At 48.2% G+C, this 27563-nt stretch overlaps 1 protein-coding gene across 1 annotated transcript in view; it reads right to left on the bottom strand.

Annotated features, from left to right (window-relative positions):
• EPHA10 (EPH receptor A10) overlaps positions 1–27563 on the bottom strand; it is a 39417-nt gene that overhangs the window by 3255 nt on the left and 8599 nt on the right. The window contains exons 4-15 of the mRNA XM_032495995.1: positions 26032–26187; positions 25193–25543; positions 12396–12526; positions 9617–9788; positions 6659–6767; positions 3281–3342; positions 3009–3134; positions 1827–2012; positions 1338–1399; positions 897–1100; positions 519–668; positions 80–273 (exon numbers count right to left, since the gene is read on the bottom strand). Of these exons, the coding sequence (XP_032351886.1) occupies positions 80–273; positions 519–668; positions 897–1100; positions 1338–1399; positions 1827–2012; positions 3009–3134; positions 3281–3342; positions 6659–6767; positions 9617–9788; positions 12396–12526; positions 25193–25543; positions 26032–26187 (1903 nt within the window). The remainder of the gene's footprint in view (positions 1–79; positions 274–518; positions 669–896; positions 1101–1337; positions 1400–1826; positions 2013–3008; positions 3135–3280; positions 3343–6658; positions 6768–9616; positions 9789–12395; positions 12527–25192; positions 25544–26031; positions 26188–27563) is intronic.

The following is a 27563-nucleotide window of genomic DNA, read 5'->3' on the forward strand; positions in this document are numbered from 1 at the left end:
CAGATGAGAGTTCAGCTGTATCTGGTATGGGTGGGGATAGATGGAAATGTACCTGGGACAAGTGAGGTGACAGCTATACCTGGGACAGGTGGTGTCAGCACACTTCGGGGGTTCTGGGTCCTGCACCATCTTGCTCAGGATGCCGTGGATCTGGGAGAACCTGGGCCGCTCCCCTGGGTCCTTCTGCCAGCAGTCAAGCATCAGTCGGTGCAGGGGGTTGGGGCAGTTCCTGGGGGGTGGCAGCCGGAAGCCGTCCTCCACAGCTTTGATCACCTGGGCCATGGAGGTGGGGACAGACAGGAGGTTTTAGGTACCCCCGAGACACACACCCACACACGCCCCATTCCAAGAAAGACTCAAGTAGTAGCCCGGCAAGACTGGAAATCAGAAGACAGTGAAGAGGGGCCTGGGGCTAAGAGGTCAAGAGTCCATGAGCAGAGGTCAGGGAGCTGGGGTCTGAGGTCAGAGGGCAACAGGATCAGAGAGCGAGGAACTGGAGCCACAATGGTGCCACTCACGTCTTGACCAGACATGTCCCAGTAGGGCCGCTCCCCAAAGGCCATCACCTCCCACATGACGACACCGAAGCTCCACACATCGCTGGCGGAGCTGAAGTGGCCAAACTGAAGTGTCTCAGGGGCGGCCCATAGCGCCGGGCTCCGGCCACTCTGTGGGCAGGCAGGCAGGTCAGGGGCAGGAGGGGACAGGGTCACACCCAGGTTTCCCCACCCGCAGAGCCCCAGATCCAGCCCCACCTGCTGTCCTCCCTGCTGCTCACCTAGGGAAGGCACACCCACACTGGCATGGACAACCGCATGGAGGGGCAGGAGTGACCTTGACCCGGCAGGGAGGGGGGAAGTGGGGAGCTGGGGACTCCGGTGATGGGGATCCCTCACCATGGTGGTGTAGACAGCCTCTGCTCGGTCCCGAGGTCCCCGGCCAAAGCCGGAGATCTTGCAGATGAGGCCACTGCTGACCAGCACGCGGCGGGCTGCCAGGCCCCGGTGGACGTAGCCCATTTCCGACAGATACTTCATGGCCGACGCCAGGCCGGGCAGCAGCCCCATCAGCTGCCCGGCCACGAGCTGGCCCTCATGCCGCTGTGAGAGAGGAGGAGGCCGAGGCTGGGCTGCACTCTCACTTCCCCTGTTGCTGTGTGACCCCGGGGAAGTCACCTGGCCCTCTCTGGGCTTCCGTCTGTCCCATGACCTGAAAGGTCAGCCTGGCCAGTGGACACCTCAATGGGGAAGAAGACCAACTCCAAGTCCCAGCAAAAGGAAAAGTGAGAGACTGAGAATAGCCTCATCATCAGCACCCCCGGGGCCCAGGCCACTCACCCTGAGGAAGCCGTCCAGGGCCCCGTGGCTCATGTACTCGGTGACAATCATCAAGGTGCTTCCTGTGCCCAGGACAGGGAGCACACACACTAAGGTGCCTGCTGCCCTCTGCACACACACATGCTCCCCCAACCTGGGCCTCAGACCCGGCCACGATGGCCAGAACCAAGGCCAAGTTCCCAGTCTTGCCACCCTCCCAAGGACTCTCTGTGCTGAAGAACAAGAGGTAGAGTCTGAGGGGGACAAAGGCCAAGATTAGGAGCTGCAGTGAGTTTAACTGAGAAAGATCACTGAAGGTCCAAGAGATCCACCTTCACCGAACATCACCACACGTCTAGAGGCCACCCCAGGGCAGCGAAAGGGAGCTGAGCCCTGCTGTCCATGCTGGGCAGGGTGGGGCTCCCTCTCACAGCTGAGTGGAGGGCCTGGGGGCACCCCATCTCCCACCCTGCCATCTCCCCCCAACCCCAGTGAAGCCCCGGGCCCTACCTCGGGTGACCACGCCCTCCAGCCGCACCACATGGCTGTGGTCGAACTGGCCCAGGGTGAGGGCCTCCGCCAGGAAGCTGAGCCTCTGGGAGTCGGAGCAGCCCTCCCGCAACGTGTGCACGGCCACGCGGAGCTCCTGGCGGCCGGGCAGCTGCAGGCAGCCGCAGCACAGCTCCCCAAACCGCCCTGAGGGGAAACACACGTCAGACACCACCCTAGAGGCCACCCCCTTGGCCAGCCTGGGCAGAGTGAGCCAAGGAGAAAGCAGCTTCTGGATCATGGGCCATTTCTGGCCCAGGACTCAGGGCACCTGAGTTCAAATCTTAGTAAACTGAGTATCTGCTGTGGGAAGTGGGCTTCTGCTTTTTCGCTCTTTTGACCTCAGTTTTCTTCTCTGTGAAATGGGGAGACCTCCCCGCCTGCCTCAGCAGGAAATTCCAAAGCTTCAAAGGGAAGATGTTGCACACGCCAGCACCTGGAAGGCTATGAAAGCCCAGCATGACTCAGGAAGGGTGACGATGACATCTGTCCTGCCACACTGCCCCTTTCTGGCTTCTGCCCAGAGGGTCTGCTGCTGGTGCCAGGGAAGAGCGTCAGGCTCCTGGTGAAAGTGGCTGCCTTCTCTGAGCACAGGGACTGAGGATTTGTAGATGGGAAGAAGGGAAGCCAGGAGGCAGACAGTGTGCCCATTTAACGGATGAGAAACTGAGGCTCGGAGCAGAAGAGAGGCATGCCCCTGGTCACACAGCTGGCCAGGACTAGCGCTCAGGTATGCTTGGTACCTAAGTTTGTAAAGGCCCCCCTCACTGCCCCAAGAAAGCCTGGGACTAAACTTTTGCCAGTGGCAGTCTGCAGAGGCCACCTCTGAAAGTGCCTGAAAGGAGGGAACTCTGACCTTGAGGACCAGCAGAGAGAAAGCAGGCAGGGTCACTGATGCCTCTGCCACCTCCTTCCCCAGGGACCCTGCTGGGCAGAGGTCTGGCTAGGTGTGGAGGTGGGGTTTCCTGGACAGGGCCGGGACTGGGTGGTGGAGGGGCCTCCAGCAACAGGGGCGGGACTTGGGGTAAAGGTGGTTTTACAGGATAGAGGTGGGGCGGAGTGGAGGAGGGGCTTCTAGAGGGGGTGGGAAGGGGCAGAGGCGGGGCTTCCCAACAGACAGGGCTTCCGTGGTGCCCAGCTCGCCTGTCCCAAGGCTCTTTTCCAGCGTGACGCTTTTCGCATCCAGCTCCTTGGCAAACAGGTGAACAGCCTGTAGCGGGTCCCCACAGCTCTGGGGGTCCAGGAACGTGCGGCGGGTCGGCACTTTGACTGGGAAGGCAGAGAGGAGAGGCATGTGAGGAGAGGGGCCTCCCTGGCTGGAGGGATAGGGGTTTATGCAATGACAGCGAGGAAGAGGATTGCAGAGTGAGGCGGGGTGGTAGCTGCCCTGCCCCAGCCAGGCCCAGACAACTCACAGTGGAAATACAGCTCCTCTTCATCATGGGCGTCCCGACCTCCTTTGCCATAGCTGCAGGGCCTGGGGGTGGGGGAAGTGGTGCATAGTCATTCTTGGAGCGGGTGTCCCAGCCCTTCCCATCTCACCAGTACTCAGGGCAGCACCTCTTTGTCCCTTTGAAAGGACGAGGTCTGTGCCCCTGGGGAGGGACCTTGCTGTCCTGCTGGTTTGATGCTTCTCCCCACAACACACATATAACCTTGGCCCCGGGCCTAAACCCTCACCCCCTCAGCATTCCGAGTTATTTTCACTTTGAGACAAAATGAATTCTTGTAACTTCAGCGCTAGCCAAATCCATGCCCTGACTTTATGCCCAAGCTGCCCCCTGGCCTATAGCCGAACAAAACAGGCAGATCCTGAACCCCAGGGCAGCTTCTGGTCTAGTCAAGGAAAAAGCAAACAAACAAGAAAAAACAAAACTCAGCAAGTGAACCAAAAGCCATTCACAGGTCCAGGCAGGGGAGAAGGGCATTGCACGGTGGAAACACATAACAGATGGCCCTCGCATGGCCGGGGCCATGAGGATGGTTTCCTGAGACAAAGGCAGCCATGGACCAAAGGACTGCATCATAATCAACAAAGTCACACACAGGCTGGCATCTGGGGTCCCCTGAGGCAGGGCTTTGCTGGCCCAGATAAAGGCTTTGGTTTTTGTTCTGGAGGAGGGGGGGAGGGGCGGGGGAGCCCCTGAGGGGTTCTGAGCAGGGGAGTGAGGTGGTTCAATTTGCATTTTAGAAAGATCCTCCCAGCTGCTGCTGTTGTCTCTGCAGGAGATGGCAGTGGCTCCCTCTATGGAGTGACTATGGACACGGAGAAAAGTCAGAGGACTCGAGCCACATTTAGGTGACAGGGCTTGGAGATCACTGGAAGGCAGAAAGGGAAAGGGAGAAGGCAGGAACAACTCGTGGTGTTCCGGCTTGCCCAGCGGAGTACGTGGGGTACCATTTACCCAGACGGAGACATGACAAGTTCTCGTTTAGACATCTGAGTTGGCAGGGATGGTCAGTGAGTAGGGAGTCAGCTATGCGTGTGTCTGGAGTTTGGAAGAGAGGTCTGCTCTGGAGATACAAGTTCTGGAGCTGGGAGTGTTGTCCAGGGAGAGGAAGGAGCCTGAGAAGTGGGACGAGGAACAAGTCTGAGGACCCCCACCATTTAGAGATTGGGGAGAGGAGAAGGAAGCCATGAGGTGATTGTGAAAGAACCGTCAAGAGACACTGGAGGGAAAAAGAAGGGAAGTTGGCCGGTGGTGCTGTCACAGGAACCAAGGAAAGAAAAAGTGGAGTGGAGGAGAGAGGTCACGTGATGGCTCAAGGAGGCGGGACAAGGGGAGACTGGAGAGAGGACCATGTTTCGGTACTAGTAGGAAAAGGGAGAGGCTGTCACGGAGGATGAAGTGGTCACTCTGGTGGTCACCCGCGTGGACTGTGGACTTCGATGGCACAGACTGTTTCCAGCTCCTCCAATCACTGTCTGTGGGACCAGGTTGCTCAGTTTTCTCTTTAATAAAATCAGGATAAAGACAGATAGCCCTGGTGCAAAGAGCTTACTAAGCGCTCAGTAAATGTTAGCTATTACATGGGGAAGAATGGGACATTATAAATAGTAACAGGCTCCTGAGATGGTGGGAAGGGGTGGGTTCGGTCACAGGTAGAAGGACTGATCCCGGCAAGGAGGATGGCACCTCCTTTAGAGCAAAAGGAGGGAGAGGATGGGTGCAGAGAGGCAGATGTGGCTGAGGAAGGGAGCTGCGAGGACGGGGGGTCTGCAGGGCAAAAGCAGAACTGGAGTCACCATTTGGGGTGATGGCTAGGTCCCCGTCAGGAGATGGGAGAGGGCGGCTGAGGTGGAACAGGAGAGGAAACCCTTGAAAACAAGGAAGTCAGAAAAGCCAGAGCCCAAGGGGTGGGGCAGGTCGTCCAATGGCTACTGAAGTCACCCAGCATGGAGGCAGGATGTCCATGAACCAGGGGAACAGCTGGGAGAGGTGGGGAAGGATGAAGGGGACAACGTTGAGTGGATGGAGGAGCGGCAGAGAAAACGAGAACTTTCCACTGGATGACACCCTGTAGTGAGAAGCAGGGTGAGCCAGGATGGACTGGGGAGGGAAAGGCGAGGTGAAGAGGCCACTGCACAGAGGGTCCTGCAGAGAGTAGAGAGGAGATGGGCGAGGAAAACGTTACAAAGCTGGGCCACGCCTGCCGGAGAGCTACTCCTCTCTGTCCACCAGTGCTGATTCTCCCCATGTTGATGCTGTTAGATCTTGAGCAGGTTTTGAAATCCACCGCTGGCTCACTTTGCCTGCTCTATTGCATCTGTCTCTGAGGCACTCCTGGGAAGCTGCCTCACTTCCCTGTCCTCCTCCTGTCTCCCTGAGCCCCTGAGCTCACCACCAGGACAGGAAGGAGCTTCGGCCTTTCTGGATCACCTGGCCCCGGGAAAGAGCTAGCTCCCAGACCTGAGGGTCAAGGACCGCTCCTCCTCAGCCACTGCAATGCGTCATTCAAGGCCAATTAAATAGTCCCGTCTGTGCCAAGTGAAATCTCTCTGTCCCTCCAGCCCACAGGCAACCCCAGGATGCTGACACGTGGCTCCCCAGCCAGCCCATTTCTCTCCTCTGCTCCCCCTACTCCAGCCCGTCGCCTGTAGACTTGCCAACCTCTCCCGCCTGCTGACCTCAGCCCTAGCCTGGAACCTGCCTGGGGTGCCTCTGCATGTGGCAGCGTGGCCCTGGGAAGAAGGGGCATATATACACCATGAGGTTTCTGCTGGGTGCGGAAGGCTGCAATCTACACTGAACCAGACCCAAGCTCCCCATCTTCCCCCTCTTCCCATCCCTTTCTCTGCCCACTCTGCTGCAAGCTTCCTTCTACTGGGGGCTGGGGGTTTCTGGCTTATGAGTTCCCCTCCATGTCCTCCCTTCTCCCACACACATCCACACACACACAATTTCTGCCTTTCTTCCCTTTGCCTGTGTTCAAGGGCCTCCAGATCCCGTGGGGGCAGGGGCTGGGGGCCTCTGAGCGCCTCAGGAGGATCGTAATCACACCAGAGCAGCCGGTGCTTGATTCCATCCTCAGCGATGCCTTCTGACATTTAATGAGTTAAGGAGCTAAATCCCCTTCATCCCAAAGCAGCAGAGCTTGCTGCAGTGCTGGCTGCCGCAGCAGCAGTGTGGCGGGGGAGGGGCCGTGTGCCAGCCATGCCTGTACTGACACAGGGGTGTGCAAATCCGCATGCGTGCACGTGCAGGTCCAGATACAGGTGCCAGTGAGCACGTGTTCATGCACATGGAGATGCGGCCCACCAGGGGTCAGCCAGGCTGGGACCAGCCACCTACCTCCTCCAAATGGCCAGCACACTCATCACAGAGCCCAGGACGAGGAGGGCTGAGATGGTCACCACGGTGACGACGACTGCAGGGCTCTGGTCCCTGGACCTGGAGGCGGCTGGGAGTAAAACCACAACATTGAGGCAGGAAAGGGACCAGGCTCCTGGGTCAGCCCCAGGACAGACTCCTGTCCTCACCCCACTGCAGGAGTCCCATAGCACCTCCACTGTATGGAGGCGGGGAGTGGCAAGATATGAAGCAAGAGGGGGTGAGAAGATGAAGGGAACAGGGGGAGGAGACAGAACGTGAAAGGCCTTGAACACTAGACCAATGCTAGGCCAGGAGTGTGAGCTTTATCCTGAGGGTAGCAGGGAGTCAGGAGCTTTGGACAGGGCTTCTGCCCATGGGGAAAGGAATGAGGGTATCTGCTGGGTGGGGAGCAGGGAAGGAGGGAAGGTGCTTGAGAGAGGGGAAGGTTTGGGGTAACTGTCAAGAATGGGGGAAATGCTGCACACCCCTGAAGACTAAACTGAGATTAGGAAAATACACCTCTGCCGGCAGCCTGGGAGTGGGACAGAGGAAGACATCCAAGTCTGGGGACAAGCGGGGGGGCGAGTGCAGCATGATGTCTGGGGAATGAGGACCAGCAGAACCGGGGAGTGTTTCTGTTCTGCCAGGAGAATCTGCGGTGGGTGGCTCGGGAGAGACCGGGAGAGACGGGAGAGACGGCAGTAGGGCCAGATGGCTAAGAGACTGGGAGATGAGGTCAGATCCCAAGAACTGCTTTGAGGATGTCACAGAGCAAGTCAGGAGGGACAGAAGAGGAAGGGAGAGTTAGAGGCCAACAAGGTCAGGGTCAAAGAGGGGATTTCAGAGCCCACGTTTCCAGAGGAGGGGAACAAGGTCCAGGGTCTGGCTGGTGGCAGAAGGTGGTGGAATTTTGGACTGTTTGAAATGCGGTGTCCACATGGACACAGAAATGGAGGATGGAGATAAACAGTGGTTGTGGTTGGTGGCCTCCGAGATGGCCCTTCTGGAACCTCCACCTCCTGGTATACATTCCCCGTGGGTGTGGGCTGCACATAGTCACTGGCTTCTAATGAACAGAACACGGCAAAAGTGATGGGATGTCATTCAAACATTAGGTTACAAGAGATCATGGCTTCTATCTTGGGCAACCTCTTGCTCTCTCTCTCACTCAGTCTCTGGAAGAATCTAGTTGCTGGACTATGAATAGCCCTTGGAGAAGCCCAGGAGGCATGTGTCTGTCTCCAGCAAACAGCCAGCAAGAGCCCAAGTGGGGAGGCAGATGCCCCGCTTCCCCCAGGTAAGCCTGGAGGTGACTGCAGCCCCAGAGGAGACTTTGATTATAGCCTTGTGTGAGACCTGAGGCAGGTGGTACCCATCTAAGCTGCATCCATATTCCAGACCCACAAAAACAATGAGATAATACATGTCTGTTTTCAGTCGCTGAGTTTTGGGGAAATTTGCTACACAGCACTAGGTAACTAATACAGCATGGCTCTTCATTGTGATTGGAATTTGGGGTCACAGCTCAATGGAAAAAGTGCTCTGCAGATTGGAAGAACCACTCCACATAGCCAGGGGCCACCGCAAAGGAGGCCGGGAGCTGGGCAGTGTCTACCAACTGAGAAGCACCAAATTAACAGAAGTCATCAGCCCTCTTTAGCCAATGGCCCCCAGCTCCTGCCCTCCGCCACACCCACTCCAGCCCCACCCGCGAGTCTTCATTCGGATGGCTTCCTCTATCCAAAATGCCTTCCCTGCCCACCTCCACACACTCAGATGTTCCCCAGCCTTCAAGACCCAGCTCTAATCTCCTCTTGCCTGCACCTGGCTGAGGTCTGGCAGAGACAGGCATTCGAGCGAGAAGTGCTGTCTCCTTCCCAGAACTCAGACTCCCTCAACATTTTATCTCCACCTCCCTTTGGGCTCAGAACGCTTCCTATCTTGGATTAGACTCGTGTAGCAGGTTGGAAAGGATGATTATCTTGACAGCTGGTGCCAGGATGCCTCTTAGGGGGAACTGCCTTTGTCCGGGAAAATACTTTCACGAGCTGCACGGGGTAGATAGAGGTGAGATCCCAAGGGCTGGGTTAGCAGCAGGGGAGCAGCAGAAGAGAGCGCTCAGTGCTCTGCAGGCATCAGGAAGGGGCGTGGGGGCGGGTGGGGAGAAGAGGAACTGGGAGGGCAGAAGAGGGAGGAGAGGGCGGCACAATGCCCTAGAGAGGCTGGAGCTGCTTTAGAATCGGGATATCTGATGTTCAGCAACTGTTTTCTTTTGTTTTGATAACAGCTTGATTGAGAAATTATTCACATACCATACAATTCCCCCGCTGAGAGTGTGCAGTTCTCACCGTGTTTGATTTTCTTTATCGCGGCAGTTGCAACTCCCCTTCCGGTGCCTCAACCCTCAGGGAAGGCTGGATGCTAGGGTGCCAGACCTCAGGGCCTGGCAGTCCAGAGGGTGAGCTGGGCCTGACCTCTCTACTTCACACTCTAAGGCCTAGTGGGAGGAGGGACAGGGTCCCCTGTTTGAGTCTGTATCATGGCAGAGAGAAAGTAGCAGAATGGAAACGAAGACTTAGTGGTCACGAGCAAGAAGTGACCAGGAGACTAAACTCCTCCCAGGAAGAGAGCAGGAATCTTGGAAAAGGCACATGATGTTTAGCCGAGACAGGAGGTCCTAAGAGGCAGGGAGACACCAGCTGAGACCTGGGTTATAGCTGTTCATGGACCCCTCCCCTGTGAGTTCCTCCAGGATGGGTACGCAGTCTAACTTCTATTACTGAATAGGCACTACATTCTGGATTCCAAATTCAATCATCAATTATGCTGTAAGTAAACTTCTGCAGATTCCCTCAACTGCACAGATAATCCCCCTCAATTTGCCTCCATGCTCCAGCCGCGGGCTGGGTTTTCTCTCCACTTGCCCATGTCACTTACCCTCCCCTGGGGTCTGCACTTCGATGCTGGGGTTGAAGCTCTGGGTCTCCCAGGAGGGCCCGGGGGAAGCTGCCCGGATCTGAAAGACGTAGCGGGTAGCCGGCTTCAGGTTGGTGACGGTGACTGCAGGTGCCCCTGTCTTCACCGTGGAGTAAGCCTGCTCACTCTGACCCTGGGGAGGAACCGAGAAGTGAGGCCCAGGCCCAGGGCCGGGCCCATGCTCCTGGGAGGATGATGAGGGAAAAGGAGCAGGGAGGTGGGAGAAGTACCCTTAGGGGGCATCCCGTTTGTCTTGAGAAGAATCTTATGGGTTTCTTCCACGGAATCCCCAACACCTTTCTCTACCACGAGTTCCCACTCATACCCAGTGGTACTTATAGCTGAGAACAGTCCCACCTCTGAGTAAGAGAAACTTTAGAGAAGGTGCTAGCCTTCTCAGGGATGCCAGGATGAAGGACATCAGGGCCTGGTGGTCCAGAGGGTGATCTGAACCCTTGGAGGAAAGAATAAGAAAATGAGCCCTGACACCTGCCCGGCCCTTGTTGGTTCCCAGAGCTTTTCCTTCCCCTTGGCCTCTGACTTTCACAGTGTCCTGCAAGGCACAGATTCACAGACAAGGAATCGGGTGCAAACCAGTAGAGAGGCTCTTTCCCAGCCCCTCTCCCCCTCCAGAGAGTGGGGACAGCAACAGCTGTCACTGAGGGCCACTCACTGCCAGCTGTGGGGCTCGACCCTATAGGAGCTGAGTTCTACAACCTTCACAACAGCATTTCTATCTCCTTTTATAGGTAAGGGTCACATCGGGGAAGGGTCGCGGTGACACCTCCTCAATTCCTTCGGGTCCCGTGCTTTGTGCTCTACACCACGCTGCCCCCAACACATCTGATGACGGCATGTGTGCTAGAGAGACTGCCGTCCTTTCGTCTCTGCCCACAACTCCTTTTTAGAGCCTTGCTATACGCACAACCCCCAGAGGTGCGCCTCCCATATACCTGTGGCCCCAGTTCTCTCGTCACAGTATGCAGGAATCAGGGCAGACTGACCCCAGCTGGGCCAGTCAGAGTCTCCCTTCCAGGCATTTGAACAAATCGGGGGAAGACAGTAAGGTAGACTGATGCAGGACCTCTGGGATGGGGCAGGCTCCTGGTGGCGGGGAAGGGGAAAGGAGCGTGGCTGCCAGCCTCGCAGCTGCAGCCGTGAGATGCTGTGAGCAAGCCAACCTGCAGCGGAGGTGAGGCTCGTGTGTGGAGAGAAGTCAGGATGAAGAGTTTGTGACTCCAGCAATGCTACTGGTCATTGGGCCCCATGAGATGTTTCTGAAGCCTTTCAAACACACAGCCCTTTTTGTACTGGCTCTGCTTTTCAAGGGTTTTTGTTCCCAGCAAATTCACACTCCTGAAGGGCCTGGGAGCATCCACCCAGCTCAGCGCTGGGACTGTATCTGTGCTCTGATCTCTTTCTAAGCAACCACTGCATGCCTAGCTCCTTCCCAGTGACTGTCCCCGCCTCGTCTAGACATCAGGGATCCCCAGAGCTCTGTCCAGACCACTTTTCTCACTCACATCACCACCTCCCACAGTCATCCCTTCCCATCCCCTGGCTTCAGCTCCCATCTCTATGCTGAAAGCTCCCAACTCTCTCTCTCCCCAGGCCAGGCCTCTCCCTGGAGCACCAGACCTGTGAGTCCACCTGGATGTCCCCTGGCCCCCTGAATACTCCATGAGCAAAACCAAGTTCACCCTCTTGTCCCAAACCCGCTCCCCCTGCTCAGTGTTCTCCACCTCAGCCAGTGCCACCCCATCCTGCAGGTTGCTCGGGTCATACTCCCAACAGGGACTCAGAAGTCCCTCCTCCTTCCTATTCAACCTTGCCTGCTCCCAACTCACAGACTTCTCCTATTCAAAAACCGTTATCTGATTCAGCAAAGACGTCCCTAGAGTCACTGAGGAGGGAGTGAAGTTCTGACACATGTATTGCTAAGTAGAAGGCAAGGTTTCGCTTTAATGAACACAATTTGCACCAAGGAAAGAATCAGTGTAATCGCAGATTGCATATCAAATTCAAAGACAATAAACTTATGGGGAAAAGAGATCGTGGGCTGGGATGTAACTCCCTCTGTCAAACCACAGACTGACAATAGATACAAGAGGTCAGCAAAAATCAGTGCAGAGTATTATCCTGTAAGAATCAATTGGCGATATGGAGTTTACAATAAGGAACATTGTATATTTTCTGTTATTATTTGCAAATGATGGGTTACACATTCTTCACATCAGTCAAATTATAATAACAATGCATACGCTCATTGTTCTATAGAGCTGGCCGTTAAACATTCACCAGCTCACTGCCAGCCACAGGGCACCACCTGACCTAGCAGCCTGCTCCCACAGTCGTACTTTTTTGTAAAAATTGAAACAATACACTTCTGCATTCTTTTTCTTAAAAAGGTTGCAAATTGTATGTACATGATTCTACCACACGACATCTCGGTCAGCCCCCAGAGAAGGCTTTTTGTCAACTGGAAACACTAGGCAACAGTAGTGAAAATGGAGAAGATGGCCAGTGATGAATGGAGACCTGGGGAGAGAGGGCAAGCAGTGTGGTCCATGGTGTGGAGGGGACAGGAAGAAACGCCAGCTGGGGAGGCCACTTAGGGAGCCCAAAGAGATGTTTAGAAAGAAAGAACTTTGGCTGGGAGGAGCTGTTGGAAGCCAGCGGGAGAGGGGGGCGGATCACAGCCGAGAATGCAGCCCCAGGTCCCTCCCAGACCCGGACTCACCTTCTCGTAGTATCTGATCTCATACTCCGTGCCGTTGGCCCCCGGGGCTCCAGTGATGGGCTCCCGCCAGGACAGGGACACACTCTGGGGCTCCACTCGGTCCCTGCGGATCTCATCCTCCTCCCAGGGCGCTGAAAGTAAGTAATGCCAGGTTCTGGACTCAGATCGGAATGCACGGCAGGGTTAGGGGGCGGAAAGGCGGGACAGGCGGGACAGGCGGGGATTACCGGTGGGGGCTGTGGGAGCAAATTGGGGCGGGGCCAAGCGGCGGTGGGCGGGGCAAGAGGCTCCTGAGGGGCGAGGCCTGAGGGATAAATTCTGTGAGACTAGAGGAAAAGGAGACTGCTCTCACCCCACTGCTCTCTGCTTCCTGGCTCTTAACAGGAAAGCACCAGGCCACGGGCTGCTTGCCCACCCCCTACACTCCAGCTTCCCTCATGGTGGCTGGTTCTAATCCCCCAGGATCTTTCTACACTTTCTGTGGTTTGGAGACATTAGAGAGCACAGGCAGCAGGAAGACAAGCTACTTAACTACTCCAACGGTCTGGTCAAGAGGCAATATGCTCAACAAACTAGGAACAGAAGGAAACTACCTCAACATAATAAAGGCCGTATATGAAAAGCCCACGCTAACATCACACTCAGTGGTGGAAAACTGAAAGCTTTCCCTTGAAGATTAGGAACTAGGCAAGGATGCCTCCTCTTGCCACTTCTGTTCAACATAGTACTGGAAGTCCTAGCCAGAGCAGTTAGGCAGGAAAAAGAAATAAAAGGCATCCAGATGGGAAAGGAGGAAGTAAAAATGATCTCTGTCCACAGATGACATAATCTTACACGTAGAAAGCCCTGAAGATTCCACGAAAAAACATTGTTACAACTAATAAATGAATAGAGCAAAGTTGCAGGATACAAAATTGAATGTAAAAATCAGCTGCCTTTCTACATGCTAGCAATGAACAGTCTGAAATGGAAATTAAGAAAAACAATCTCATTTACAATAGCATCACAAAGAATAAAATATTTAGCATCAAAAATAAAAAATTAAAAAATTAACCAAAAAATAAATTTAAAAAAGCAAAAGACTTGCACACGAAAACTACAAAACACTGCTGGAAAGAAAGGAGACACGAATAAATTGAAAGACATCTGTGTTTATGGAGTTTAGACTTCATATTGTTAAAATGTCCATACTACCCAAAGTGACCTATAAATTCAATGCAATTCCTATCAAAATCGCAGTAGCATTTTTTGCAGAAATAGAAAAAAATATTCTAAAATTCATATGGACTCTAAAAAGACAGTGAATAATCCAAATGAGCTTGAAAAAGAAAAACAAATCTGGAAGTCTCTTATTTTTTAACTTCAAAATGTTACAAAGCTATGGTAAACAAAACAGTGTGATAATACTGGCATAAAGACAGAAATATAGACCAATAGAATGGAACAGAGAGCCCAGAACTAAACCCTTACATATGTGATTAAATGCTTCTCCACAAAGGTGCCCAAGCCCACACAATGGGAAAAGGAAAGTCTCTTCAATAAATGGCGCTGGAAAAATTGAATGACCACATGCAAAAGAATGAAGTGGGGCCCTTACCTTACACCACACACAAAAATTTACCCAAAATGAGTTACAGACCTAAATGTAAGACCTGAAACTATAAAACTCCTAGAATAAAATAGAGAGGAAAACTTCATGATATTGGATTTAGCAATGATTTCTCAGATAGGATGACAAAAGCACAGGCAACAAAAGCAAAAATAGAAAAATGGCTCCAAACCAAACTTCCCTGCACAGTAAAGGAAACAATCAGCAAAGTGAAAAAGCAACCTATGGAATGGGAGGAATATTTGCTAACCACATATCTGATAAGAGGTTAATGTCCAGAATATATAAAAAGAACTACAATTCATAAGACTGAGTAGTATTCCATTGTATGTATGTGTATGTGTATATATATATATATTTTTTAATCTGCTCATCCATTGATGAACACTTACGTTGTTTCTGTATCTTGACTACTGCAAACTACAATAAACATGGAAATGCATATTAAAAAAAAAAACTACATTTCAACAACAACAACATCATCAAATAACCCAATTTAAAAATGGGCAGAGTTGGGGGAAGGTATAGCTCAGTGGTAGAGTGCGTGCCTAGCATGCGCAAGGTCCTGGGTTTATTCCCCAGTACCTCCATTAAAAGATAAATAAATTTAAAAAAAAACTAATTACCTCCCCTCCAAAAAATGGGCAGAGGACTTGAATAGGTAGTTCTCTAAAAAAGATATGCAAATAGCCAATAAGCACATGAAAAGATGCTCAATAGCACTAACCATTAGAGAAATGCAAATCAAAACAAGGAGATAGCACCTCATATCTGTTAGGATGGCCACTATCAAAAACAAAACAGAATAGAAAACAACAAGTGTTGGCAAGGCTGTGAAGAAATTGGAACCCTGTGGACTGTTGGTGGGAATGTAAATTAGTGCAACCACCGTGAAAAACACTATGAAGGTTGTTTTAAAAAATGAAAATACAACTACCATGTAATCTAAAAATCCCACTTCTGAGTCTGTATCTCAAGGAAATGAAATCACAATTTTGAAGAGATTTCTGCACTCCCATGTTCACTGCAACATTATTCACAATACCCAAGATGTAGAAACAAACCAAATGTCTGTTGACGGATGAATGGATTAAGACAAGAAAATTATTATATGTATATATTTAATGATATGTCATGAAGCCATTAAAAAAAGAAAGAAATCCTGCCATTAGCAAAAATACAGATGAACTCTGAGGGCATTATGCTAAGTGAAACAAGACATGGAAAGTCAAATACTGTATGACCTCACTTTTATGTAGAAACTAAGAAAGCCAAACTCATAGAAACAGAGAGTAGACTGGTTTTTGCCAAGAGCTAGGAGATGGGGGAATGGGGAGATGTTGGCCCAAAATACAAACTTCCAACTGTAAAATGAGTAAGTTCTGGGGATCTAATGTATAGTATGGTACACTTGAAAGTTGCTAAGAGAGATCTTCAGCATTCTCACCACACAAGCATGAAACATAACTACATGACGTGATGGATGTGTTAACTACCCTCACCATGGTAATCATTTCACAATATACACATGCACCCAATCATCACCTTGTACAACTTAAACTTATACAATGTTATATGTCAATTACATCTCAATAAAGCTGAAAAAAGAGAGAAAACATGGTCTCGATATACAATGGGAAATTATTCAGCCTAAAAAAAGGAAATCTCATCACATGCTACAACATCAACTTTGAGGACATTATGCTAAGTAAAATAAGTCAGTCACAAAAAGACAGATACTACACGACTCCACTTATATTAGATACCTAAAGTCATCAAACTCTTAGTAGAATATTGGCTGCCGGGGCTGGGGGCGGGGGAAAGAGGAATTGTTTAATGTTCATAGAGTTTGAATGTTGCAAGATGCAAAAGTTCTAGAGGTGTTTTGCACAATAACATGCCTATAGCTAACACTAGTGCACTATACACATAAAAATGGTTAATATGGTAAATTTTATGTTATATGTTTTTTACCACAATAAAAAAAATTGATGTCCAGATCACACAACCCAAGTCAATTAAATCATAATCTCTATGGGGTGGGACTCAGGCATTAGTATCTTTTTTTTTAAAAGCTTCTCAGTGATTCCAATGTGCAGACTATTTTGAGAACCACTAGTCTAGTCCAGATAATGTTGGGAGGACAGTAGCAAACAAACAAACATAAAAAGATGCAATAATGCTGGAACTAAGGCAGGTACCATCAGGTTATTGGGAGGAAAGATCATGGCTTCAATTTAGGTGTGTTGAGCAGAGGGGTTCCCAAGAGAAGATGCTGGAAAGGCAGCCGGATAAGTGGTTCTGAGGCTCACAGAAGGTATCTGGGAGGGAGATGGAGATCCCAGAGCCAGTGGAAGGTGACCTGAAGAAACTGCCCAGGAGAAGTCACAGAAAGAGAGAAGGAAACGCTTTCAGGAAATCAGCCCCCAAAACAACCAAATTTAAGAGGCAGGCAAAGGGAGAGGAGCTTGGAAAGGAGGAGCCAGAGAGGTAGGAAGAAAACCAGGAGCAAACCAGGCCACAGAAGCCCAGGGAAGAGAACATTTAGGAAAGTTCTCTCCCGATTCTTTCCATTATTAACCTCTAGTCCTCAAGCAAGAGCCTCAGCTTCCTCGTGTGTAGGTTGCAAACAATAACGACCTCATTAGGCTTGCGGTGAGAATTTGATGAAGTAAATTCATATACGTATACATAAATTCATATACGTATGAAGAGCTTAGCACAATACCCTTCACAGAGCAAGCACTCAAATACAAGTTAATCTGTAAGGGGAGCTGCTGGCGGGCAGTGTCATATGCTGAGAAGAGACAGGGGAAGATGATGGTTCAAAGTGCCCACTGGCTTTAACAATGTGGAGGCTCCTGGTGACTTCAGGGGATTGAGGGGAAGTCGGCAGCAGGTGGCAATGGGCCAAGGAAGTGGAGACAAGGGCTTCTATGGCTTGCTCTTTGAAAAGTGCGTGAATGCGGCTTCCAGTTTTAAATGGTAACCATCTAGCAGCCCTCACCTCCAGTCTCTCCCAAATTCTAATACCTAAAGATACAGAAAGAGTTGAAAACACAGAACATCACCATAAACTAGTCTTGATGGCTGATTGCCAGATTGGAGGGAGGGGGAGCAGAGTTGCATATTTCCACCTGTGATAAAACCAATGGAAATAGACTGAAAAATGCAACTGTAGTAACCCCCCAGGCTATGCTGCCCACAGAGTGACATGGCCTCCCATCCTAGAAATAACTTGAAAGATCCTTTATCATTCCTCCCACTGTCTGACTCTTTAAAAAAAAAAAAAAAAAAAGCTAAGTCTTTGTCAACGGGACAACTCACAGGCATCATGCTATCGCTTAGTTGTCTTGGAGGAAAAGTGTTCTTCCCTGTTCCCAGAGAGAGCCTCTTCAGCCTAAATGCACTTGGAGATGGCAGATCCCGGACAAGGTGTAGGTACCAAAGGGAGAAGAGTGATGAAACATCCTAGGAAGTGGCACAATCCCTTGTACATGCAGATAGAGGGCAGGGAAAGGAAAGAGCTAGAAATGTCATTTTTAAAAGCATTTGTTGAAAGCTATCAGATGGCTAGGATATAGAGGTAGAAGGTTCAGCCAGCACCCAAGTGGTACCAAGACTACAGAAGACACTATTGGAAATCTATTCAACAGCCATGTCCCCTTCCCTGCTGACTGAGCCCAGTTTTTGATTCAGGGTCTCCCCACCCCCAGGTGACTCAGGTTAATTCTGATGGTTCTAAAACACCTGCGTGCACTCACTCCCTTTACCAATAATTGGGCTAGGGTTGGGTTTATAATCCTGTTCTGCCCAACTTAATGAGAAACCACCTAAGGGAAGGAAGGATTCTGGGAAAGATTTCTTGCTCTTAAAGAGACATCTGCAAGGAAGAAACAGTTCTTTTTCTGCCCTGCATGGTTAGGATGTGATGTCTGGAACTGCTGCATCCAACCTGCCACCTTAAGGGAACCAGCCTGTTATAAGGATGACAGAGTGTAGAGGCAGAAAGAACTTGGGTCCTCAAGAACACTGTTGAGCTGCTTAATTAACAAAGCTCTAATTCTACTCTTCTTAGGTAAGCTATGAGATCATGCCAGTTGCATGTCATTTGGATTAAGATGTATTGTTACTTGCAGCTAAAAGCCTTACAAACCAATCCGAAGGACAATTCATATATCTTGGTTTTTTGGTTTTTTGTTTCTGCAAGCATCAGCTGTTTCTATGTTCAAGAACAAGTAAACAGAAACACCAAAAATGGGGCATATGAAAAAATATTTCTGAATAAGCAAAAAAATTATTATTCTGAAGACTCAGGAGGAGCAGATCTTTAAGAGTCATTTAGTACGACAGTTAGAAGAACAAGTGAGGAGGCTGTCTGGCATCTTCAAGAAGATGAAAGAAAACACAGCTTCCTGAAGTAGAAACAGAAGGCCACGAAGAGAAAACAGATGGAGAAGAAAAAGAAACAGAATGGGATGAGATTAAAGTGAAGAAGGTGAGAAAGGCTTGTAGGGAAACTAAATGCACATTAGCAAAATTGAAAAGAAAATTCATTATAAGTATAAGGAGCTTAACAAAATCACAAGCAGAATGGGAAGTTTAAACTGCTTAGTCTTTGGAACATCAAGTAGACAGTAAGAAGGAAATGGTGGGGATAGGGTATAGCTCAGTGGAAGAGAGCATGCTTAGCATGCACCAGGTCCCGGTTCAATCCCAATGCCTCCATTAAAAAAAATTTTAAAAAAAATGTATATATATATATATAAAACCTCTGTCATACTATATATATATATATATATATATATACATATATATATATATGTATATATATATATATATATACCCAATTACCTACCCCCCCACGCTATATATGGAGAGAGAAAGAGAAAGAAAACATCCCAGTTCAAAAATAATACATATCGCTTCAAAGCAGCCATGGAATCGTAAAATGTTTACTGTATCTTAGCCCACAAAGAAAACCTCAATTGTTACTTTAAAAAGCAAAAAATTGTACCAACCTTTTTTCTCTAAACATGAAGCAGTAAAATGCGAAACAAAAAGATGACAAAATGAAAGCAAGTCAACCAGAAATTAAAACACATTCTCTAAAATAATCTTAGTCAAAACTATACTAGAAGAAAACATACGTCTACATTTTCATGACCTTGACTGAGGCAGTGGGTTCTTAAATATGAAACCAAAAGCACAAGCAACCAAAGAAAAAATTTAAGTGGACTTAATCAAAATTTAAAACTTTTGAGTTTCAAAGGATACCACTCAGGAAAGTGAAAGACGGGTGGCTGACAGAGGTGGAGGGTGAGGGGCAGGCAGAATGGGTGAAGGTGGTCAAAAGGTACAAACTTTCTGTTATAAAATAAATAAGTCCTAGGGATGTAATGTGCAGCATGGTGACTAGAGTTACCAATACTACACTATATATTTGAAAATTGCTAAAAGTAGATCTTTAAATTTCTCATCACAAGGAAATAAATTTGTAACAATGTGGGTTATGGATGTTCTAGGCTTATTGTGGTGATCATTTTACAACATATACAAATATCAAATCATTATGTTGTATATCTGAAATTAATATTATGTTAAATGTAATTATATCTCAACTGGAGAAAAAGTGAGTGACAACCCACAAAGTAGGAGAAAATATTTGCAAATCATGTATCATAATGGTTGTTATATGTTGAACTGTGTGTCCTAGTACCTCTAGAATATAACTTTATTTGGAAATAGGGTCTTCACAGAGGTAATCACGTTAACATGAGGTCATTTGTGTGGGCCCTAATCCAGTGAGACTGGTGTCCTTATGAGAAGAGAGAAATTTAGACAGAGAGATAGACACTCATAGAAGGAAGATGATGTGAAGACACACAGGATAAAGAGGGCCATGTGATTGGGGTGATGTGCCTACAAGCCAAGAAAGGCCAAGGACTGCCAGCAAACACCAGAAGCTAGAAGGAAGGAAGGATTCTCCCCTAGAGCAGTCAGAGAGAGCACGACCCTGCTGACATCTTGATTTCAAATTTCTAGATTCCAGAGTGTGAGACAATAAATTTCTTTCGTTTTAAGCCACCCAATTCTTTGTGCTTTGTTATACAGCACTCCTAGGAAAGGTCTAGTATCCAGAATATATATGTTAGGGGGAAAAAACCCTCTTATAACTCAATGACAAAAAGAAAACCCAGCACATGAAAAGATGTCATTAGGGGAATGCAAATTGAAACTGCAATGAGCTACCACTTCACAGCCACTAGAATGGCTGAAATCAGCAAGACAAACAATAACAAGTGTTGGTGAGGATGTGGAGAAACTGGAACTCTTGTACATTGCTGGTGGGAATGTAAAAAGGTATAGCTGCTTTGGAAGACAGTTTGACAATTCCTCAAAAAGTTAAGCAGCTCCTCAAAAAGATAAAAAGTTTCCATATGTATTGGTCAGCTCAGGCTGCCATAACAAGAGACTACAGATAGGGTGGCTTAAACAACAAAAATTTATTTCCTCACAGCTCTAGAGGCTAGAAATACCAGATGATGCTTGCAGATTTATATTTGTATTCTAGTGAGGGCTCTCTTCCTGACTTGCAGACAGCCACCTTCTTGCTGTGTCCTCACCTGGCCTTTCCTCTGTGTTTTCACAGAGAGAGCAAAGGAGCTCTGATGTCTCTTCCTCTTCTGGTAAGGACAACAGTCCTTGAGATTAGGGCCCCTCCCTTATGATCTCATTAACCTTAATTATTTCCTTAATGGCCTTATCTCCAAATACAATCACACCAGGGGTTAGGGCTTCAACATATGAATTTAGGGGAGACAAGTCTGTCTATAACACCATGTGATCTAGCAATTCCACTCCTAAGTATATAGCCAAGAGAACTGAAAAACCTATGTTTCCACAAAAACTTGTACATGAATGTAAATAGCAGCATTATTCATAATAGCCAAAAAGTAGAAACTGCCCAAAGTCTATAAACTGAATAAATAAACAAAACTGTGATATATTCATACACTAGAATATTAGCCATAAAAAGGAATGGCATACTGATACATGCTAAACATTGACAAACCTTGAAAACATTATGCTAAGTGAAAAAAGCCAGACACAGAAGTCTACATATTGTATAATTCCATGTATATAAAATGCCCAGAATTGGCAAATCCATAGAGGCAGAAAGTAGATTAGTGGGTTTTTGGGGCCGGAGGGTGGTAGGAGGAATGGAGAGTGACTGTTAATGGGTTTCTTTGGGGGGTGATGAAAATGTTCTGGAACAAGATAGTTAGCGATAGTTGCAAAGGGAAAACAACTGAATTGTACACTTTAAAAGATACGTGAAATTTTATGGTATGTGAATTATATCTACAAAAAAAGACAGTACTAACAATGTGATATATTATATATAAAAACATACTGGAGGGGGGAGGGTATAGCTCAAGTGGTAGAGTGCATGCTTAGCATGCACGAGGTCCTGGGTTCAATCCCCAGTATCTCCTCTGAAAAAATAAACCTAGTTACTTTCCCCCTAAAATAAAAAAAAGTAATACAATAATAAATACATAAATAAATAAAATTTAAAAAAAAAACATACTGGATGTGACCAAAGCTACACTGAGAGGAAAACTTATAGGCTTAAAATATTAAAACTATAATATAAAAACTAAGCACTGAACTCACCTAGAAAAAGACTTCAGGAAAGCAGGAGGATGGTATTAATAAAGATAAAAACCATAAAATAAGTGACAAAAGTATAGAGCAGTGAAATTGATAAATTCAAGAGCTGATTATTTGTCATAACCAATAAAATAAACTTCTGGCAAGAATACTCAAGAGAAAAAGGAATAGGCAGAAGACTTAAATAGAAGACATTTCTCCAAAGAAGACATACCGATGGCCAATAGGCACATGAAAAGATGCTCAATATTGCTAATTATTAGAGAAATGCAAATCAAAACTACAATGAAGTAACACCTCACACCAGTCAGAACGGCCATCATTAAAAAGTCTATAAATAATAAATGCCGGAGAGGGTGTAGAGAAAAGGGACCCCTCCTTCACTGTTGGTGGGAATGTAAACTGGTGCAGCCACTATGGAGAACAGTATTGAGGTTCCTTAAAAAACTAAAAGTAGAGTTAATGTATGATCTAGCAATGCCACTCTTGGGCATTTATCCAGAGAAAACTCTGATTCAAAAAGATACATGTGCCCCAACATTCGTAGCAGCACTATTTACAACAGACAAGACATGGAAGCAACCTGAATGTCCATCAACAGAGGAATGGGTAAAGAAGTTGATATATATATATACTTTATATATATAATACTAAATATTATATTAATTATATATATATATAAATATATATATATTAATATATATAATACTACACAGCCATAAAAAAGAATGAAATAATGCCATTTGCAGCAACATGGATGGACCTAGAGATTATCATATTATGGGAAGAAAGTCAAACAAAGACAAATATCATGTGATATCATTTATATATGGAATCTTTAAAAAAATGATACAAGTAAACTTATTTACAAACCAGAAGTAGATTTACAGCCATACAAAACAAACTGTGGCTACCAAAGGGGAAAAGTAGGGAGGGATAAACTAGGAGTTTGGGATTAACATATACAAACTACTCTATATAAAACAAACAAAAAACAAGGACCTACTGTATAGCACAGGGACCTATATTCAATATCTTATAATATCCTATAATGAAAATACTCTGAAAAAGAATATATATATATATATATATATATATATATATATATATATATATACACACACACACATATATGTATGCATATCTGAATCACTTTGCTACACCTGAAAAACACAACACTGTAAGTCAACTATACGTCAATAAAAAACTTAAAAATAAATTTAAAAAAAGTTGACTGTGGTTTGGACAGATGATCCAAGCCAAGATGAATCTGTTTTGTTTTTTTTTTAAGAAGTTATGGAAAAGATAGAGAATATCATCAAACAGAGCCCAGAAGAAGGAACAGGGCCCAGAACGTTTCCCAGGCAGTTTTGCATGCCTTCAAAGAATGATAATTATGCTATTTAAACTGTTCCAGAGCAGAGAAAAAGAAGAGATTATTTCCAATGACTTTTTCAAAGCCAGCATTACCAAAATGTTAAAACTTGACAAAGAACACAATAATTAAAAAAAAAAAAACACTAATCTCTTATAAATGTAGACGGAAAAAAAATCAAAATATAAGCAAATTAATTCAGCAAATGTTAAAAGAATAATACCCTCATATCGTAGTGTATAATCTAGAAATGCAAAAAGAGCTTACATTGAAAAACCCGTTAATAGAATTCACCATACTGACAGGTCAAAGGAGAAAAAAACCATGTGGTCATCTTGAAAGATGCTTAAGAAGCATTTTGTAAAATTAACATCCATTGCTGATTTTTTTTTAAGTTCTAGTAAAAAGTGAAAGTAATATACGGTCAAGAGGCTAAAAGCACAGGGCTTTGGTGGTAGACAGACCTGAGTTCAAAGATGGGTCTCCACCACTAGCTGGCTAACTTTGGAAAATTCACTTGGCCTCTCAGTTTCATCATTTGAAAGATGATTATCATTCTGTTTAAGCAAATTAATATAAAAAAAATTCACATTGCACAGTGCCCAACACAGAGCAGCACTCAATCAGTGGCAGCTTAGTATTTTTATTAATGAAATAGAAACAAAGAATATGTCCTTATAAATCCATCTATACCAAGATTGTTAATAGAAAGTACCAGATAAAAACTTGTATTACGTGTATCATGCAAAAGGGACTTTATAATAGATAGTTCTAGATATGGATACAGAGAGAAAAAAAATCTGGAAGGATGTACTCCAAGATATTAGTTGTGTACCTCTGGTTAATAGGATTATGGATGCTTTTTCTTTCTCTGTACTGAATTTTGTAAAATGTAAACGCAATGGCAAATGTTAAATCACAATAGAGAGAGTAAAACAAAGAACAAAACTGTTGTTCCAGAAAACCAGACAAACTGGAAAACCTCTCCCCAGAGGCAGAGGAAATGGATTAAGAGCCGAAAATGACAAAGGAAGTGACAAGATTTAAGAATCAGAAAATGGATGTACAACCTAAGGCTTAGAGATTCTTAAGAGAGAGATTGGAGCTTTCAGAAGTTCTAGTCCAAGCAATAACTAAAAAAAAATTTTTCCCAGGAAAACAGAAAAAAAGGTATGTAGATCAAAAGTTTTACTATATTCTAGCCAAACTCAATAAAAAGAGATCAATATTGGTTAAATTTTATTTTCACCAGTATGGTAAAGAATTATACAAACATCCCACGCGTGCTCACATTTATACCCAAGTTGCTTACAAAAGAAAGAAAATGACCCTGGCCTCAGACTTCTCTGCAATACAACTGCCAGAAGACAGGGAAGCAGAGTCACAAACCAATCATATGTTCTCAGATACGAAAAGACTCAGAAACCACACCACTCACTGATCTTTCTTGCAAAGGATACTTGAAGGACTACTTGATGATGTACCCCAGCTGAGTGAGAGACAAATCAAAATAAATGTTAAGAATGAGGAAGGCATAGTATAAAAAGATTGTAGGTCTTCATTTATTCATCTCAGTTCCAGACTCCAAAACATGACTGTCGTGTATTGACCAGTGAATTCTATCGCCCCTGCAGTCTGACCCTTCCGGCTACCTCGCCCTTTTCCAGGACCGGGAAAGAGATGACTCGTGCAGCAAAACCCTTGCAGAGGCCGAGAGACAGAGGCAAGGGGACACACCAGGTCCCTCTTTCTAAGACAGGAGAGGAGGAATGATTCTGCTTCCTATTGAAATTTTTGAAAAGGGAGGGCAAAAGATCGAGAGACTTTCCACCTCTTTTTTGGGGAAATGAGTAGCAAGGCAACTGCGGCGGTGGATGTGGGGCAAAGCCTTCCAGCGAGGTCAGGAGAAGGAAAAGCACGCACTGGCTCCGCAGACTCGCTGAACACTCATAACCTCTCTGGCCCAGGGGCACAGAGCCACCTGCATCCTCAATCCCTCCCCCGTGGCCCCCTCGGTGGGAGGTTTTTGTGCCCAGCGCTGATCTGAAACCCGGGACCGAGGTTTATCTGGAGTGGCTGCGGGCTGTGGGGATGCTCGCGGTGCGCGGGATGGGGAAGCACGCGGGGCGGCCTTACCCCCGGGCCCGGTGGAGACGGTGACCTGCGCGTAGGTGGCTCCCGCGGCGGCCGCCGGGCCCGACACGCCGTTGAGGGCCGCTACGCGCACGGTGTAGCGGGCGCCGGGCCGCAGGTGCAGCAGCGTGGCGGCGCGCTCCCGCAGCCCCGCCTGGCGCGGCAAGAAGGCCACGCGCGGCCCGCACGGCTCGCAGGCGCCCGCCGGGCCCTCGCGGCCGCAGCGCAGGCACAGCAGCGAGTAGGTGACGTCCGAGCGGCCGCCCGAGTCCGCCGGCGGCAGCCAGCGCAGCCGCAGCGCCAGCGGCGAGCGGCTCAGGCTGTACTGCAGGTCCCGCGGCGCCGAAGGCGGCCCTGGGGACACAGGGGCGGCCGCCGTCAGTAGGCGGCTGCGGGAAGGAGGCGCGGGGTGGGGGGCGTGGGGTCAGCGAGGCGGGACTGGGCCAGTGAGGAGCGGGATGTGGGAGTGGGGCGCGGTCAGTGAGAGGGTGGGAGGACGTTAGTGGGGGGGCGAGGATGAGGATCTGGGGACCGAGCGGGCTGTAAGGCCCCCTCCTGCCTGGAGAGTCCGGAGAGGCCAGGGCGGGAACGGTGGGGGAGGTCCACTCTACGATCCCCCAAGAAGCCTAACCTCATCCCTCTCTCTGTGGTCCTGTTCTTCCAACCCTAGGCCCCGGCCCCCATCCCTCCCCAGCAGGCTCCCCTCCCTCCACCCTACCAACCAGGTCGCTGGCCCCACATGCGCCTTGGTGCTCCCTGCCCTCACCGACGCCTCGACCACGCCTTTTTGAACCGCCCTCTCCCTGCCCCACCTCTGGAAGGCATTCAGGAGGGGGACTCACGGGTGCAGGACGCCGAGGGCGGGTCGGTGGGTGAGCGCGCGTAGTTGTCTTGGCACACGCAGAACGTGGAAGCGTTTTCCAGGGCCCGGCTGTGCTCGGGGCAGGGCGAGCAGAGGGGCCGCCGCGGGGACACCTTGTAAAACCCTGGGGGACAGGCTGCGGGGAGGAACTGCGTGAGGAGGGGGCTCCTCCACAGCTTCTTGCTCCCCCACTGTCCTGACTGCCTCATTAGGGGGCTTATATCCTCGAATTCTGATGGGGAATGGAGTGGGGGGACCACTCAGCTACTCCAGCACTGAACAACCCAGTATCACCTAACCCTTACTAAGCCCCTAATGTGTGAACACGAGTATTTCACTCTTAGTAATTCATTAAATGCTCACAACCACCTGTGAGGTACGTACATTAGCCTCATTTTTCAAATGAGGAAACTAAGGCTCAGAGAGGTTAAGTAACTTGCCCCAAGTCCCACAGCTAGTAAATAGTGGGAGTCCAACACAAGCAAACTGGTTTCAGAGCCCACACCATACTGCCCTGACGCCCACCAGAAGAAAAAAAATGCCAAGCTTTCCAGTCTTGGTGTGAGAGCAGAAAAGAGGTGCCTCCAAGAGGTGTTCCCCGGTTACCCAGGACAGACACCCTCCCACTCCCAGTTACAAACACTCTGACACAGACACTGTTGTCAGAGCTCACCCTCCCACCACCACTATTTGGGGTTAATGCATCATAAATCCTCAGCTGACACATTTGGTTCCAATTTGAGAGAAGAGCCAGCCAGGTGGAGAGAGAAAGTTCTAGGTTCTACCCTTGACACATCATCAGTTACTTCACTACTCTCACTTCCCTTCCCCCAAAACTCATTTGTTAAGAGCACAGGCTTTTGTATCTAAACAACCTGGGTTTGCAGCTGTTTTGTACCCCTTATCTGCTGTGTGGCTTTGGGCAAGTTGGTCGACCTCTCTGAGGTTTGTAGAGAACACCTACCTCCAAAAGGTGGTTGGGGGATTGAGATAAAACAGGCAAACCGCTTACAGCACAGACAACATTTACACAATAATGGGAGTAATTACTATTCCTCCATCTCAGGCCTGAAGTGGAAACAGCTAAACACCCACTTTAAAAAATTTCTCACCAGCTGGGCCCGGGACGGAGGCAAATGGCTCCTAGCCCTCGTCTCAGAGCTGGGGTGGTCCTCACCTTGCTCCCTGCCCCTGCCAGGACTTCTTTATCCCTCTTCTCTAGTGTAGCTGGTTGTGGAAGGCTGGCTGCTCTCCAGTCCCAGGAAGACATAGTACAGCAGAAGGGGTGTAGATTAGCCCTTGGGAAGAACTTTCAGGCTGTCCAGGAGAAGAGGGCAAGGGAACTGAGGGTTCCCATTATCTGGAAGGCTTAAGCTTGGGAGGGTCCATCTCACCTAGCATCCTGGGCTTACGGCAGCTTTAGGCAGGGCCTCGGAAGCCCAGGAACCTTTGGAAATCTCTGCCTTCAGAACAAAGCGTGGAACTCACTAACATCATGGCCTCCCGAGCAAC

This window comes from Camelus ferus, chromosome 13 (genome assembly GCF_009834535.1).
Source record: "Camelus ferus isolate YT-003-E chromosome 13, BCGSAC_Cfer_1.0, whole genome shotgun sequence".
Classification (NCBI taxonomy): domain Eukaryota; kingdom Metazoa; phylum Chordata; class Mammalia; order Artiodactyla; family Camelidae; genus Camelus; species Camelus ferus.